The sequence below is a fragment of the Rhagoletis zephyria genome, unplaced genomic scaffold (assembly GCF_001687245.7).
Source record: "Rhagoletis zephyria isolate East Lansing unplaced genomic scaffold, Rhagoletis_zephyria_1.1 Rzeph_scaffold_00539, whole genome shotgun sequence".
In the NCBI taxonomy this organism is placed as follows: domain Eukaryota; kingdom Metazoa; phylum Arthropoda; class Insecta; order Diptera; family Tephritidae; genus Rhagoletis; species Rhagoletis zephyria.
The window spans coordinates 1-17,677 of record NW_016157623.1 but is presented as its reverse complement, the minus strand read 5'-3'; the positions used below and the strand labels follow the sequence as shown (position 1 = coordinate 17,677).

Sequence of the window (17,677 nt, the reverse complement as noted above, 5' to 3'; positions counted from 1 at the left end):
CACACTCTTATGCCGTATTGAGTCTTGTCTCAACTCACGACCACTAAGCCCCTCTTCAAACGAACCGTCTGACCTGGAGCCACTTACCCCAGGTCATTTCCTAGTCGGCGGGCATCTTCTTGCCCCACCCGAAATCGATCGTAAATCGATGGCAGAAACTGAAGGCCCTACATCAGACATTTTGTAGGAGATGGAAACTGGAATACCTCACCGAGATGCAGAAACGCATCAAGTGGAAACATCCACAAACCAACTTAAAACAAGGGGACCTGGTCGTCGTTAAAGAAGAAAACCTGCCACCAAACGAATGGAGATTGGGCAGAATAGTCAAGCTACACCCAGGTTCCGACAACCTAGTAAGAGTAGTCGACATCGACACAGCTAAGGGAGAAATTACAAGACCAATTGCAAAATTGGTCCTACTTCCGCCCTGCAACGAAAACAGCACAATATCTGAATAAACTCCCTTACTATTAATTCCACTTCACAAAACCCAGCTATTCCACTTCTTACTCCCTACGCAATCCCACATCTAAAATGCCAAATATTCCAGCTACAGAATTATCGCTATGAATACTTGAGCAATTTTGAAGTTGTATAAAAAGAAATTAAAATATTTGACATTTTCAAGACCAAATAATTTGAAAAGATAAGAAAGAATATGCAAGACGCATAATCAGCCTACGATTAAACTAGATTAAAGCGAATTTACATGATTCAACTTTCACAGGCGATTGGTTGAACCAAAGGTTGAACTCAAGTGGGCAGCGGACCAACTTCATTGAAAGCGATTAGTGGAAAGGCCATTTACACCATTCAACTGCTGCATTCAACTAAAAGTTGCCTGTAAAATCGCCTCATGTAAATTCCCTATCAGATTGAATTGTGGGGGAGGGGGAAATTGGCATCGAATATTTCCATACCGCCTCATCGTTAATTTTTCATTCAACTACTCAGTTGAACAAGCCACAAGCTCACTTCCAATATTGTGGAATCAGTGCAATGGGTAAAATAACAACACGCTTGCACTTCTACTTCCTTATATTTTACATTCGGGTTCAGCAGTGAAGAATCATTACATACATATGTATGCCAATGTTCAGAACAGGGATGTTGCAAATATTTATATTATTATACACATTCGCCTTCCGAAAATTCGCATTCGCATACGCGAATGTGGAAAATGTGATATTCGAAACATCCCTAGTTCAGACTACGTTGAACTGATCGGGGTGGCACTGTCGCATACGTATTTTTGCCAACGGGCTCGTTTCTTCCATTGATTAGGTCATAAAAGGAAAGCATAACACCTTTAAACACGATCGTCGATACCCTTTGTATGTATATACCGAAATTTCAGATGATAGATGCGGGTCAGCTCGTAATAGGCTTTCTATATTCTATATTCTCTAAGTAGATGACGCACCTTCAGTTCAGCATTAATACAGAATTTGAATGAAAATGGAGCTTTAAATAAAAGAGCTTTCATCACTCACCCATAGCAATACGTTGCAAACGCCAGTACCTGCTGGTGCTGATCATCAACCATGGTCTCAAACGATTACGTCGTTGCCGTCGTTGCTGCTACTTTTCTGGCGGTCACAGGCATATCTGCTACAGGGATCGGAGCGATGGGTCGCTACAGTACTACGTTGCACACTACCATTACGTTTACCAGTCATAATATGTATTGACGCTATTAGAAAAGGCTGTAATTCGTTCACCTAGAATAAAACCAATAAATCACAGAAAATTAGCTACCATCGGTGGAATATCAAATAAATATTTTAGTATACCGTCACCATTACGAAAGTTCGCTACCCAGCTCTTTCCACCTACAGAGCCAGAATCGGGCGTTTCTCAACCTCCAAAAGAACGATGCAATTCACGAAGGTCCTTTCATTTTAGTTGCAGCACGACTAAATAAAATCCCGTATGTATGTAGGTATGGCGGTGATAAATAAAACCAATCGCTTGATGTATGTGCTACATACAAATATTACAATATCCAGAAAGCGCGTGAAGTTGTAACCGCTCGTTTGGACTCTTGGTGCATTCCTCGAAAACCTCCAATGTCCCAGCTACGTTTAGAGAGGTATTCCCAATTAATTGGATCATAAGCTGGTATGAAACTCTTATAATCCGGCCTTGGGATTCCTCCTTCTGGTGTTCGTCTTTTTAGATGGGCATAACCAGAAAACATTTCAATTAGGGAAACAAAGGGATCTGCTGCCTTTTTTTTTGCTTTAGCCAAAGTAAGTGGATATATGTAATATAACAGAAACAAAAAAAACGCCACTCCCCAATCTGCTTTTGCGTGTATACTGGCAAAAACCACAGTCTCCAGTTATCGCCGAACACTTCTTGGAAATTGGCATACTTTCCCAAATTATAGCCATTCTTATCTAGACCACATATGCGAAAAATTGGCGCGCGGAAAGCCTCTAACGTTGTGCGGTTCATGAGCGTCAAGTAAACGTGATAACCGAAGAGGCTCACCAAACTTATTGCAAACATCAGCGACACAAAGAACAGGAACAATATGTGAAAACGACCCATGCCACCATTTAAATCACCCCGCCAGAAGCGTATAAAATATTCGAGCGATGTTAAGGCCACATAAAGACAATATAGTAGCGCATATCCCAAGAAGAGTACAAAAAACTTGTAATTTGTAAAGTTAACACAATTGTTTACCCAGGGACAATGGTGATCCATTTTGAGTACACAGGAACCACAGACACTGCAGTGATGTGCGCAATCTGGTTTGATTATTTTGCATTTTTCACAAAAACGCACCGATCCATTTAAAGTACGATTTGTGACTGACAGCGTTTTGGCAAAGTTTTCTAAAATTCGCTTTTGTTGTTCCTGTGTGTCTGCATGGGAAATGTGTTCAGTGTCTGATTCAGGTATGCGCCAATTTGATGGCACTGTACCCACTGGTGTAAATATGGTATTCGAATAAGACCAGAAAAACAGCATGCATATTATATGATAGAATATGAGAAAAACGATCTTTTCAAAGGTGTTGTCAATGGATAATAAGCAAAGTTGTACTACATAAGCGTAGTAGGACCACGCAATAACGGCGGAGATGAATATGACTGGTATCCACTTAAACGCCGCCATACAATTGGCGCATGGTGTTGACTTCTTGCCATCATTATCATAATTTCCCATAGCGGCTGGCATGAATTGGTTAGGTGGATGGGATTTGTGTGGTGGTGGCGTAGAATACCTTTTGTTTGTTGGCTAAAGTTTTCGCATGTAACTGCAGTGCGTCTATCCAGACGAAAACGGTTAATTATTTTCTAGCTGCACTTTGCATCCTCACTTAGCAAAAATACTTAGCTCTTCACGTCGCGTGTGTCGGAACACAATGCTGCGCGCTGGCAAGCGTTGCTTACCTAAGTTCGATAATTTTGCCGTGTATTACACTACCTACAGATAAGTACACTTTGTACATTCGCTTCTCAACTTTGACTGGTTATTTCTCCAATTCATGTACTTAATCACTCCCAGAGTACTTATTATTTTAACAATTCCTCTTTATGCCCTTTTGCTATTTACATGCATAGCAGTACATCGAACTGCTGGCAATTATTGGAAGAGTTATTTGCCGTCTGGACATTACTCCTTCACGCACCAGCACCTCTCAGCTAGATCTTATTTTGAGTGTTCGACTTCACCCGATGGGCGGTATTTGCTTCGCTACAAAACGGAAATAGTTGTTTAACGTAGTGAAAGTGAAATTAAATTTTCGTTTTCTAAATTTTTGCCCCAGCACTCTTCACTTTTCTGGAGGAAAAGAAAAACACAAGTCGCGGCGTCATTCCATCTGTAAAAAGAAAAAAATCAAGCGAATATATGAATTGCGAACTAACCAAATGTGTAAAATAGAAAATACGGCAAATACGAATAATACCGCTGCACTTACCTCATGGTTAAAAATGAACGACAGCTCAGCCATTGAGGAAGATCGCGAAGTTTGTTGCTATCCCTATTTTTTAACACCTCTGATTCCATTAGAGGTGCCACTTTTTCGGTTATACGTTATGCTTATGTACTTACCTTGCGCTTGCACGTTCAATAAATTGCGTTGACGTCTATGTACGTGAAGAGCATGTTATCATATCAAACAAGAACATTTACAGCCATCAAATGTCTCCTTTTTCTCACGTACCGCCAGAATGTATTCAACAAAGTGTGATTGAATTTGACATTGCGCTCAGAAGAAACAAAAAAATAATACATTTTTATGAATTCTGAATCGCTTGTTTATACTTTTTGGCATAACAGTACCTTAAAAGAGAGCCTACCTGAGCTGTCAATCACACTTTGTGGAATACACCTTTCAGTACGGTTTCAAATTCATTTTTTTTTTTAAACTGGCTGTTAATTTCGTCAACATTATTAAGCAGCTGTTTCTAACGCATTTAGCAAGAGAGACCGCCAGTATAATGATTCCATATTCTTTAGTTTTTTCGGGTGGCAGGCCCAGGTCGTCAAACCACATCCCCGGCTACACACAAAATTAAACAGAAAATCGAGTTTGCAAACTTTTCAAATGCACCATAATGCATTACATATCTCCACAAAAACCCAAGTTATAGATTTTCATTCTACTAATGCCCATTAATACAATTTATTTCCTTTTGCAATTCCATGAATTCAGGGTTTTCCGAAATCTATACTTGTTCCCAGAAACTACAATGTTGTCGCGAATATTTCGTTATTGAAAGCATTTATTATTCAATATAACAAGTACATACATATCTACTTAAGTACATATACATGCATATTATGTTGAAGCGGCACTAAGTCACGTTGCCACCATATGACTTTCATAACGATTTATCAATATATGTCGAACCTATGCGCTAGCAGGCCCTTCAACAGCCTATTTTAGCGATAGGTAGGGTGAAAAGGCATTTCTTCATTGTGACACCACATCAGGACGAACCATCTATAATATAAGACTGTGCTCGGTCATCCTGCCTCCAAAACCAATAACATAATTCGATGGATGTGCTGCCCCAAATCAGTCGTTCCATCACCAATCATTGAGACAGCTGCTTTCGGATGTGAACTTCCGTGTCCACTGAGTTCGGCGGCTAGGCGAGCATTCTGCGTGCACCTCTTACACGATTCCCGCTGTCACACAAACAAAGCCTATAGCTCTGCGGATCACTGTTGCTTAAATTACGCTTGTCGACTCAACCAAAGCAAAGAATGGCCCTAGCGGATATTCACACTGATGTTTTTCCTATCCTTCCTCGGGATGCGCCATCTTTATGTAATAAACAATCTATCTCCCAATAATTTAACAAAACGAATTGACACGGAGAAACGTAAAGAACTACAAACAGCTGACACATAACAACCTTGCCAGAAGGCAGGAGTTTGCTATATCGTATACGATATAAGAACCCCTATATCGTCGAAACGAAGGGATCTTCATACTTTGCTCAGAACTGAGATGCTTCTAATTTTGTCAAATTTTCTCCTTTATTTCTTACAAACCAAATAAAACTAAAGGGAAACCCCACGTAAATTAATAACTAAGCCGAATTTTTTTCCTCGTTCTACAATACGGCACTGCGTCGTAGTATAATGTTATGAGCGCCACCTGGGGAGAATTCTGAAAAGTCAAACCCGTAAGTAATGCCAAGTTTACACAAAACATTTTTTAATGAAGCATAATACAGAATTTGCACTNCAAACCCGTAAGTAATGCCAAGTTTACACAAAACATTTTTTAATGAAGCATAATACTGAATTTGCACGCCTACAATATTTTACGTAGAATTTCCATGTGCATCAAACAAGATGCAATGATAGCTAACTTGCCAACGAAAATGTGTTCGGTGCTAAAGTAAATTGCAACTAAGAGATAAACGGAAAAGGATGTACATACATACATAAGTATAGCAAAATGTACTTTCAAATCTGAGCTATACAATCAAAGATTTTCGCCACTTGCCACCCAACTAACAACAGTATGTAAATTTTTGAAGATTCTCTTTTTTTGCACCTACGGGCATAACTACGAGACACATTTACAGAATGACTCGTTTCTCGGCCAATCGCGCTCATGCGGAAGAACGCGCTGACAAATTTACTGTTCCATGCCGGGTATGCGGCGGAGCTCATGTCATTTGACTATGCCCCCTTTACCACGGCAAAGCGGTCGAAGCAAGGTTTCGTGCAGTCCTGCTGCATAAATACTGCCCAAACTGCCTCTCGCCGTTCCACCGCCTCGACATGTGCAGCAGCAAGGATCGATGCCACCGATGTCGCGAAAAGCATCACACCTCGCTCCATCTCGATGACTGCGAAGACCAAAGACAACCAGCGAACGCGATCAACGACGGCGAGAGCTCGGACGGGGCACTCTCTATCGACGTTCCGGAGCAGACGAAGTCGTGGGCGCAGCAGGTCGAAGTGGAGGAAGTGGAGGGATTAGAGAGGTTCGACTCTTTCCCACATGAGCGAGAAGAGCGCACCTCGGGAACTGACACCCCCAGACGATTAGACCAGTTACCACCACGCGAGGGCGACGCGGAAACTCGTCCTTTCCGCTCGCCAACCCGCGCACAATACAACTGGCGCGACGCGGAAACTCGTTCTTTCCGCTCGCAAACGCGTCCACAACATAACTGGCGACAACACGGCGGCGCAGAAACAAGTCCTTTCCGCCCGTCATCACGATCACAGCGTAAGCAGCAACGACGCGACGGCGCGGAAACTCGTCCTTTCCGCTCGTCTAAGCGATCGCCCAGACTACGAAAATCAACACCATACCGCAAAAACCGCTCCGACGAGAACAAAAATGGTAATCGTGCCCTACAACACGTTCCACCTACCGGCTTCCGAACAGGCCGCCTAACGCAAAGCGCAATACCAACGCCAATTATTCGTGCGCTTATACCCATCGCGCCGACCGCAATAGTGAGGATTGAAGCAAGGGGCCGCCTTCATTTGGTCCGCGCAATGATTGACCCTTGCGCACCGAACTCGTTGGTTGATTCGGAACTAGTGAGAGATCTCCAGCTGGAACGCAATGGGTCCGGACGACTTCAGCGTTGCACGATCGCCACGCGTAGAAGATACGGCAACTCCGACCGGATTACGACGCAAGCGGTCGTGCTGGACCACCACATACGTATGAGTCCACCTTCGAACGTGGACCCTAAGGTCGCGGCGCCTTTCCAGTTCATGCGCTTGGCGGATCCGCAGTTCTTTCGCGCGTCACCAATACGCCTCACACTGGGCCTCGATTTGCATGCGCAGATGATGGTGAGCGGGACCCCCCATCCACCGTGTGTGGTCTCCTGGTCCAGGCGACCATATACGGTCTGGTTGTTTCGGGAGCCTGCCAACCATAAAAGTAGAGATTAAGAAAACAAAACCACACATGCACACACACTCATCACACACACAGACCTTAAAATTTAAATAAAAAAGTGCATTGAAATTCCAAACCACGTCTGTTTCAATTAACAATGTCCTTTTCTCCACAGCCTCAGATGAGCCGGTCGCGACGAAAGCGTTGGCGAATAAGCAGACCCGCGCAGTACAAAATCGGCTCTGCATATTATAGTTAGTCCTTGAGGTTTTCCTCACGTGCGTGTGACGGTTGAGACGCGACTCCTTTTTTTTCTCAGCTTGCTTACCGCAAGGGGGCCTGTTAAATCAATACACGGGCGAGGTCAATTAAGCAAGTATATGTAAATGTTTTATTTGCAATATTAAACGAACGAAGAAGTAGTAGAAAAAATATTCTATGTACAGGTTTTTATATATGAAAAAAAAAATGACAGTTAGGAATGTCAGACAACAAAGTTAAATAGCTGAATACAATAGCCAATTAAAACATGCCACGTATTAATGAACTTAACGAAAGTTGATTTTGCAATTTAGTGTTCCCATTAAACAATGTTGCTTTCAACACTCTCACTCATTGTTTAAATGCGACATCCCTAAAAGCTTTAAATTACTCTTAAAACGTTGACTTGTTAAGGGCTTCGTAAATATATCAGCACGTTGCAGCTCAGTGTTGACATATTTGAATTCAACAGCTTTATTCTTTTGTAGCTCCCTGATGAAATGCAGCCTTATATCAATATGCTTCGTACCGTGATGCAATCCCGGATTTCCTATAAGTCGAATTGCACCCTGATTATCGACGTTAAGAATCGTAGGTGAATATTGAACGTAACCAACATCAGATAGAAGTTGTTGAAGCCAAATTAACTCCTTGACCCCTTCGCACGCGGCCATACACTCGGCTTCCGTTGTGGACAAAGTAACCGTTTTTTGACGATGGCTCCTCCAGGTTACGACACTGTCGTTTATGAGAAACGCATAGCCTGTTGTAGATCGCCTTGTATCGATGTCACGAGCGAAATCTGCATCAGAATAGCCTTAAAATTGAAGAGCATTACCTGATCTGTACTCTATGCAGTAGTCTATTGTCGCTTTCAAGTAACGAAATATCCTCTTGACGGCTTGTACATGACAGTTTTTAGGATTTTCGGTGAATTTACTAACTTCGCCAACTGCATACGAAATATCAGGTCTGGATACAGTAGCTGCAAACATCAAACAGCCCACAGCTTCTCTGAATGGATATTTTACATTGCCTTCCTCGCTAGATTTCGAAAGATACACATTACTGTCACTTGGTGTTGAAATATCTTTTGCATCATCCATGTTAAATCTCTTAAGTATTTTTAATATATAGGGNTAGAAAAAATATTCTATGTACAGGTTTTTATATATGAAAAAAAAAATGACAGTTAGGAATGTCAGACAACAAAGTTAAATAGCTGAATACAATAGCCAATTAAAACATGCCACGTATTAATGAACTTAACGAAAGTTGATTTTGCAATTTAGTGTTCCCATTAAACAATGTTGCTTTCAACACTCTCACTCATTGTTTAAATGCGACATCCCTAAAAGCTTTAAATTACTCTTAAAACGTTGACTTGTTAAGGGCTTCGTAAATATATCAGCACGTTGCAGCTCAGTGTTGACATATTTGAATTCAACAGCTTTATTCTTTTGTAGCTCCCTGATGAAATGCAGCCTTATATCAATATGCTTCGTACCGTGATGCAATCCCGGATTTCCTATAAGTCGAATTGCACCCTGATTATCGACGTTAAGAATCGTAGGTGAATATTGAACGTAACCAACATCAGATAGAAGTTGTTGAAGCCAAATTAACTCCTTGACCCCTTCGCACGCGGCCATACACTCGGCTTCCGTTGTGGACAAAGTAACCGTTTTTTGACGATGGCTCCTCCAGGTTACGACACTGTCGTTTATGAGAAACGCATAGCCTGTTGTAGATCGCCTTGTATCGATGTCACGAGCGAAATCTGCATCAGAATAGCCTTAAAATTGAAGAGCATTACCTGATCTGTACTCTATGCAGTAGTCTATTGTCGCTTTCAAGTAACGAAATATCCTCTTGACGGCTTGTACATGACAGTTTTTAGGATTTTCGGTGAATTTACTAACTTCGCCAACTGCATACGAAATATCAGGTCTGGATACAGTAGCTGCAAACATCAAACAGCCCACAGCTTCTCTGAATGGATATTTTACATTGCCTTCCTCGCTAGATTTCGAAAGATACACATTACTGTCACTTGGTGTTGAAATATCTTTTGCATCATCCATGTTAAATCTTTTAAGTATTTTTAATATATAGGGACGCTGCCAGATTTTAATAGTTTTATTTAATCTGTCTCTGTGAATTTCAAGTCCAACATAGTAATTGTTTTCACCATAAGTGATACGAAAATTGCTTGACAATTTTTCAATAAATAAATTTAAAGCAGTTTTGCTAGGAGATATTATCAACCCATCATCAACATATAGAAGCAAAATAATCTTACGATTTTGAATACTCCCATAAAAGACACAAAGGTCGGATCTGGATTGCTTCATTTTATACGTTTGTAAAAAAATCAGTAAATTCTGAGTTCCAATTACGAGAGGCTTGCTTAAGGCCGTAAAGACCCTTTTTGAGACGCAAAACTAAATTATTACCGGAAGTAACATTGATGCCTTTTGGAATACTCATATAAATTTCCTCACTGAGGTCGCCATATAAAAACGCAGTTTTTACATCAAATTGCATCATCTCCATATCTTCAAAAGCAGCTATCGCCATGGCAACTCTCACTGAATCATATCGCACTACTGGCGAATATGTCTCCTTATAGTCTATACCAGGTTCTTGCGAGTAACCTTTGGCCACTAATCGTGCTTTAAATACTGGTTTTTGATTTAGTATTCATTTAATTTTAAACACCCATTTGCAGCCTACAATATTTTTATCACAGGGTTTTTCGACCAAATCCCAAGTATGATTAAGCTCAAGGGAGCTTATTTCCTCGTTTATAGCCACTTTCCAGTTTTCTGCATATTCCGAATTCACCGCGTCATCATATGAATCCGGTTCTGGGATAGCTGCAAAACAGCCCATGTAATCGTAACCAAAACGTTGAGGGGGTACAACTTCTTTCCGTAGGCCATACCGCTTGTGCTCTCTTGCGTCAATACTTGAATCAGTAGATGCAGAATTGGTAGGTGTAGTCGACGCGTCGGTTGTTGATGCTTCCGTTTTCATCGAAGCCTTTGGTGTGCTAGATATATGCTGTCGAAAAGGTGAAAAAACGTTTTCATCTTGTTGTTGTTCATGGCTAAGATTGTTTGTTTCTTCGTCGTCCTCATCGTGAAAAGGTCCAACTCCTATTAGCTTTTCGTTGAAAACGACGTTGCAGCTAATAACTACCTTAGCTGTCTCTTGATCGTACAGACGAAAATTTTTTGACGAAGGTTCATAACCAACTAAGAACATCTTCTTTGCTTTGGCGTCCCACTTTTTTCTTCCGAGCTGTTTGGGAAGGTAGACCATGCATTCGGTGCCAAAAACCTTCAAGTGACTCAAATCTGGCTTTCTACCAAACCAGCTTTCGAATGGCGTTTTTAACCGATTTGCCAATGCTGATCGATTAAGAATATATACTGCCGTTCTTACGGCTTCAGGCCACAAAGTTTTGTTTAAACCGCTTGCCAGCAACATGGTATTCATGGATTCTTGAACGGTCCTATTTTCCCTTTCGATGAAACCGTTTTGCTCCGGGGTGTACGGCGAGATCCTCTCCAGAACAATACCATTGTTCGCCAGCAGCTCGGCGACGTCTTTATTCATAAACTCCGTGCCGTTGTCGCACCGAATATATTTCACAGTTTCGCCAGTCATGTTGCGTACCATAGAAATGAAACATTTCAGTTTTTGGAGCACTTCAGATTTATTAGATAAAAAATAAACATACCTGAAACATGTGCTTTCATCCTTAAGCAACATGAAATAGCGAACTCCACCAACACCAGGCTCAGGCATAGGGCCGCATAAATCCATGTGAAAGTCCTCGCATTTATTTGCTTTGCGCTTTTCTGCAGCTCCATGTGATGACCGATGCATTTTTCCTCGCTTGCAATCTTCACAAAAGAAATCGCTTTTGTCCGTCACATTAATACCATCAGCTAAATGTTTATTACACATGGTTTTTATTGTTGCTGTATTTATGTGTCCAAGTCTGCAATGCCATTGTTGCAGTGTATCAAGTTGTGCTGAGTTTTCTGCATAATCATTTCGCTGTATAAACATCATTCTAAATTGATTTTTAGAGTCACGAGTGCCCGATGCCAACTTATTTTTGTTTTTATCCATCAACACACAAGATTTGGATTCGATTAACATCGAGAAGCCTTTTGTTGTTGCTGACCCAGTAGAAAACAGGTTTTGCCGTAGTTGAGGGACGTATTGTACATTTGTGAGGACACGAGGTATCCACTTGTTGTTTACCAGGGCATATATTTGTATAGTACCGAAACCTCTAATGGGGAGTTTCTCATTATTTGCAATGTAAACATACCGGTCTGAGTTTTACATCTGTAAATCTGCGAACCACTCTTTGCGTGAAGTCATGTGCTCTGTAGCACCTGAGTCAGCGATCCACACGTCACTATATGGAGCTGACATAACATCTGACGTTGACGCAATAAATGCTACCTCATCACCGTTTTTGTCTTTCTGCTTGTTGCCTTCGTCTTTTTGTTTGATTTGTCTTTTCTTTGCACGGCATTCTCTCTCCCAGTGTCCAATTTTATTACAAAAATTGCATTTTGATGTGCGCTTTCGTTCGGCGATTGACTTCTTGAATTTTCCCGACTTTGCATTAAACGCAGCTTCTGTAACTTCTGCATTGCTATTCTTCTTGAATTGATCTTCTTCTAATTGTAGCTTTGCCATCAAATTTTCTATAGTTCTGCCTTCCTTTACGTTGTACCACACGGTTTTGAAGTTTTGGTACCTTGATGGCAAACTGCTTATGATTCGTACCATCTTAATATTGTCGGATAGCTTTTCTCCTTGTGCCTCTATTTCTGCCGCCAAGGATGATACCTTCGACACATATGCTGCAACTGACTCGTCTTCCTGCATTCGTAGCGAGAAATATTCTTCATAAAGGCACATAACCTTGACTTCACTTTGTTTGTCGTGGATATTTCTCAACTTATCGTAGACTTCGTTCGAACTGGTACATGACAGCACATGGTTGGCTTGATCTTTTTCGATAGAAGTAATAAGGATTCCCATGGCCTTACCGTCACGCTTCATCCATAAATCCTTTTGATCTTGGGAGACCGAATCATTGAGTTTCGATGTCCCTTGTACTATTCCTAGTAGTCCATGGCCTTTTAACACCGCATCGACATTGAACTTCCACAATCTGTAGTTGCTGTTGTTTAGCCGGTGGGAAATATGGATGGATTCCTCAGTCATTTTATTTAATTAATTACGATTAACTTTTCTAATTGCAACTTTGTATTTTCTTTAATTAACTCTTATTTAATTGAACCACGCTGGGCCCATAACCTGTTAAATCAATACACGGGCGAGGTCAATTAAGCAAGTATATGTAAATGTTTTATTTGCAATATTAAACGAACGAAGAAGTAGTAGAAAACATATTCTATGTACAGGTTTTTATATATGAAAAAAAAAAATGACAGTTAGGAATGTCAGACAACAAAGTTAAATAGCTGAATACAATAGCCAATTAAAATATGCCACGTATTAATGAACTTAACGAAAGTTGATTTTGCAATTTAGTGTTGCCATTAAACAATGTTGCTTTCAACAGGGCCGGTAAAGGGTGAACACACCAAAACTGCGACACTTAGAAATTACTACCAGAAACAAACTAGAAGGCTTTGAAATTATTTTTTTTATATTATATAACTTGGAAGTTTAGATGTTATTAAAATGTTAAAATATTAGTTATTATTTGCTCCATATGCAAGTGATCGGTATTTTCATCGCCCACGCGACATAATGTTCTGCACGACTACATCATCGACTTTACGCGATGCGCACAACTACTTTGTTTTGCACTCTTCAGTATTTTTCACTGTTTCAACTGTTTTCTGCAAGATTTCTTTGACAATTGGCCAATAATCCCCAATAGGACGTGGCTCTGGGCTATTGGGTGGATTGCAGTCGTGAGGTGCAAAATTGATGTTATTTGCATTATACCACGGCAATGTGTCCTTGGCATAGTGGCAGGTTGCCATGTCCGCCTAGAACAGTGGCCTACTCCTTATCTGTTGATAAACGACAGAAGACGCCTTTTGACTCATCCCGATAAACTTTATCATTCATTGTCCCGGATGGGAAAAAGGGCTCCTCTTACGGCCACAGGATTAAATAGCTTGCCAAACCATGTGGTTTTTTGGAAATTTGGACTTCACACTGAGGACCTTCCGAGCACTGTTTTTATCACTTTGACCATGCTAACCCCCGCTCCCTGATTTTCTCGTAACTGCCAGGCCTTATTTGTACCGATTAAAACCCTGCAAACTGTCGAATAGTGCAATCTTTAATTTTTGAGCAATTTTACGTGTACTTAAGGCCGGATCATTTATAAACTCGTGCAAAATGGTTTGTCTCGTTTCTAACTCGGTTGCCATTTTTAACTCAACTAGGAATCAAATTCAAATGAAATTTCTTCTACGTCCAACTAAGGCCATGTGGTCAGCTTATGGTATTTGAATTTCAAAATATCGAATTCGTTTTGGGTAGGTTATAAGCTTCCCAAAGTGTCGCAGTTTTGGTGTGTTCACCCTTTATGTTTAGGTCCGCGACCTAAATATATTGCACCACCCTAATCCGTGTTTTGTCACTTGATGTAAGAGCACACAAACACATATATAAGTTACGGCTATCTTTCCAGCCGCTAACAATAAGCCCCACTGTACGGTAACTTATTGGAGGGGAAACTTAACGAAAGTTACTGTGCGGTGGGCTACATCCCTTTTCGTTTGTTAGCACTTCTTCACTTGTTAGAAGACCATCTGAAAGGAGATATCGCAGTTGTCACACCTCGTTTGGTAAGCCAATTCTTGTGTATGAAAGTATTTAAACGCACAGATACCTACAAATAAAGCGACCTTTGATTTCACTGTACTAAAACCACTGTGTCTTTTATTTATTCTTATTTTTCGTTACATCAACTTTACGCTGGTGCGCTCCATCTTCGTGCGACGCCACCTGCGTAAATACTGCCGAAATCCGCAATAAAATTGCGTTTTGCTAATTTTAGTCCTGCAATTGTCACGCCCATTTCTAGGGGTTTGTCACCTTAAAGAAAAATTTTGCCATACAAGTATTATGGGCCTGTTCGAGGCACGTAATAAAAGCGGCATTACTGCCGTACTGATGAAAAATGGCAACATTGTTGCAACTGCCCAACTGATAATACATTGCTAGAAATTCACACAGAACGGGATATTTTAATAATTCGCACAACACTGCGGTTGTGATTGCAACTCGAACAAGACCTATATCTGGATATTCTATCGGAATCCGAAATAAAATTTTACTTTTTGCAAAAACCCGATGTTTAACACCTTACCAAATATATCTTAACTTAAATTTTCAAAAAAAATTATAAAAGATTGGTGATTCTCACAAAATAAACCATCTCGACACGAGTCAGCTTATTTCATGTATAGAACCCATAAAAAAAATTTTAAGCCAATGTGAAGCCAAAGTGTGACACCGAATTTGGTGTCCGATATGAAAAAGAATGTCTCATATACTCATCATTTGAACACATAAAAGTCTGTTTTACGAAAGCCAAGTCATGTTTTTACATTTTATTTACTGACTTTACACTTTTTTAACGGTTTCCATCCTATTACATTAAAATAATGCTATATTTTAGCTGCTATTAATTTCGCACAGAAAAAGTTATCATTTGACCTAATGTGCCCTGTAAGGAAGGCTATTGGAAAGGATTCCCACACTAGAAAACGCGTTTAAATGCCTATGAAAGTAAGACAAAATCCCCGATAAGTTATTTTTCTACTTTCTAAATGTACCTAAAATAGTGGGCTTGTACCGCATGTACGTTCAAATTTAAAAAGCTGAAGAGTAGGTACAAGTTTACCAACTTTTACATCAGTATTTCACACCACATGCTCACTTTTTCATCTTCTTCTTTAGAACTTTTTCTTTTCTCTCTCATTCTCTCACTTTTGTGTCGTCATACCCGATTGCTCTGAGCTCGATTGGCGCCATGATTCAATAATAGATAATAGTTAATAATAAGATAATAATTAATAATAGATAATTATTGACAGCTGCGGTTTGACACTCCCTTACAAAAGGTAGCATTTACGAAGGACGGAGAAAGGGGAAGAATGAAATCTCTTGGTGCGAAAATGGTACTAGAAAAGTACGCACAGTAGGCAATTAGTAGTGAAATTCCTTTTGTAAATTCTAATGTATTTGCAGGAAATCTGGCATTTTAAACGAAATGTTGAGCGTAATATTGATATATCTACGTGAATTACGTAATTTATGTGCTATTTAGCTGTATAAAAATTGCAAAATGACTCAAAATTAAAATAAGACTACTATGAGATTGATGTAAACATCCAATTTAAAAACAGTTTATGTTTTCATCAGTTAATATGCTTCATATGCATATACAAATAAACATATTGCACAAAAGCTTGTACTTTATTTCACACCAAAGCTACACTGTTTCCATTTAAATTTGCAAAGAAGCAACACGGTGCCTCTGCTAAGGGAGCGGTGCGAGAGAGACAACTGTCAGTTTATCGAACCTTGTATTATTGAGTCATGGATTGGCGCTATCTTTTATTCTATCATTATTGCGGGCGCTCTGTAATAAAGAAACTTTAATTAACCAGTTTATTAATATATTTGCATGTAATATTTTAGACCAAGATATGCTTTACTCGACGAATGCACGAGCGCAGTTTCGATTGATGTAGAAAGTACAATATATGAAATTGCAAAGAATATGGATATAACGTTGTTGACTATAACGCATCGGCCAACTCTTTGGTAATTTATATTAACATACAAACACATCTATTCAAAATCTTGCTTAAATTTTAATTATTTTTTGTAGGAAATTCCATACGCATATTCTAGAGTTCGATGGCCAAGGTGGTTGGAGTTTTCGTAAAATGGGACCAAATGAGCAACAAAAATCCTAGTTCCTTTAGTTTGAAAAAAAAGAACATGTGAATATTCCGACAAACAAACATTTCAATTGTAATTATTTTTATCTGTTTGCGAAACACTATTGTGCTTTTTCTTTTTAATAAACTTTAGACACATCACAACGTTTCACATATTTATTCGATCGGTCTGAGTTTTGTAAGTTTTTTTTTTACACATATTTTAATTAACCGTAAAAATGTGAACATCAGAACATCAGAACAGAATTCAAAAGTGACACGTGTTAATGTAGTTACTACCGCAGGATTTATTAATTTATCGCAAAGAAGAAACAGCAGAATAATAATAATATTTNCATTACTGCCGTACTGATGAAAAATGGCAACATTGTTGCAACTGCCCAACTGATAATACATTGCTAGAAATTCACACAGAACGGGATATTTTAATAATTCGCACAACACTGCGGTTGTGATTGCAACTCGAACAAGACCTATATCTGGATATTCTATCGGAATCCGAAATAAAATTTTACTTTTTGCAAAAACCCGATGTTTAACACCTTACCAAATATATCTTAACTTAAATTTAAAAAAAAAATTATAAAAGATTGGTGATTCTCACAAAATAAACCATCTCGACACGAGTCAGCTTATTTCATGTATAGAACCCATAAAAAAAATTTTAAGCCAATGTGAAGCCAAAGTGTGACACCGAATTTGGTGTCCGATATGAAAAAGAATGTCTCATATACTCATCATTTGAACACATAAAAGTCTGTTTTACGAAAGCCAAGTCATGTTTTTACATTTTATTTACTGACTTTACACTTTTTTAACGGTTTCCATCCTATTACATTAAAATAATGCTATATTTTAGCTGCTATTAATTTCGCACAGAAAAAGTTATCATTTGACCTAATGTGCCCTGTAAGGAAGGCTATTGGAAAGGATTCCCACACTAGAAAACGCGTTTAAATGCCTATGAAAGTAAGACAAAATCCCCGATAAGTTATTTTTCTACTTTCTAAATGTACCTAAAATAGTGGGCTTGTACCGCATGTACGTTCAAATTTAAAAAGCTGAAGAG

The 17,677-nt window shown here is 39.5% G+C and overlaps 2 protein-coding genes across 3 annotated transcripts in view; one reads left to right on the top strand and one right to left on the bottom strand.

Annotated features, from left to right (window-relative positions):
* Abcd1 (ATP binding cassette subfamily D) overlaps positions 1-16,752 on the top strand; it is a 214,574-nt gene extending 197,822 nt beyond the window's left edge. For both annotated transcript variants that reach the window (XM_017612434.1, XM_017612433.1), the window contains 2 exons: positions 16,343-16,468; positions 16,536-16,752. In XM_017612434.1, the coding sequence (XP_017467923.1) occupies positions 16,343-16,468; positions 16,536-16,623 (214 nt within the window). In that variant the 3' untranslated portion in view covers positions 16,624-16,752. The remainder of the gene's footprint in view (positions 1-16,342; positions 16,469-16,535) is intronic.
* Positions 18-5,707, bottom strand: LOC108360223 (palmitoyltransferase ZDHHC15-like). Its single transcript, XM_017612435.1, has 2 exons — positions 3,351-5,707; positions 18-3,285 (listed from the first exon to the last, which is right to left on the bottom strand). Exon 2 carries the CDS (start codon positions 3,193-3,195, stop codon positions 2,209-2,211), a length of 987 nt encoding a protein of 328 aa, XP_017467924.1. The 5' UTR covers positions 3,196-3,285; positions 3,351-5,707; the 3' UTR covers positions 18-2,208.
* Positions 16,753-17,677: the final 925 nt, after the last annotated feature.

What these genes read in the sequence shown, in the direction of transcription:
- LOC108360223 (XM_017612435.1), bottom strand. Translation starts at nt 3,195, where the DNA reads ATGCCAGCCGCTATGGGAAATTATGATAATGATGGCAAGAAGTCAACA.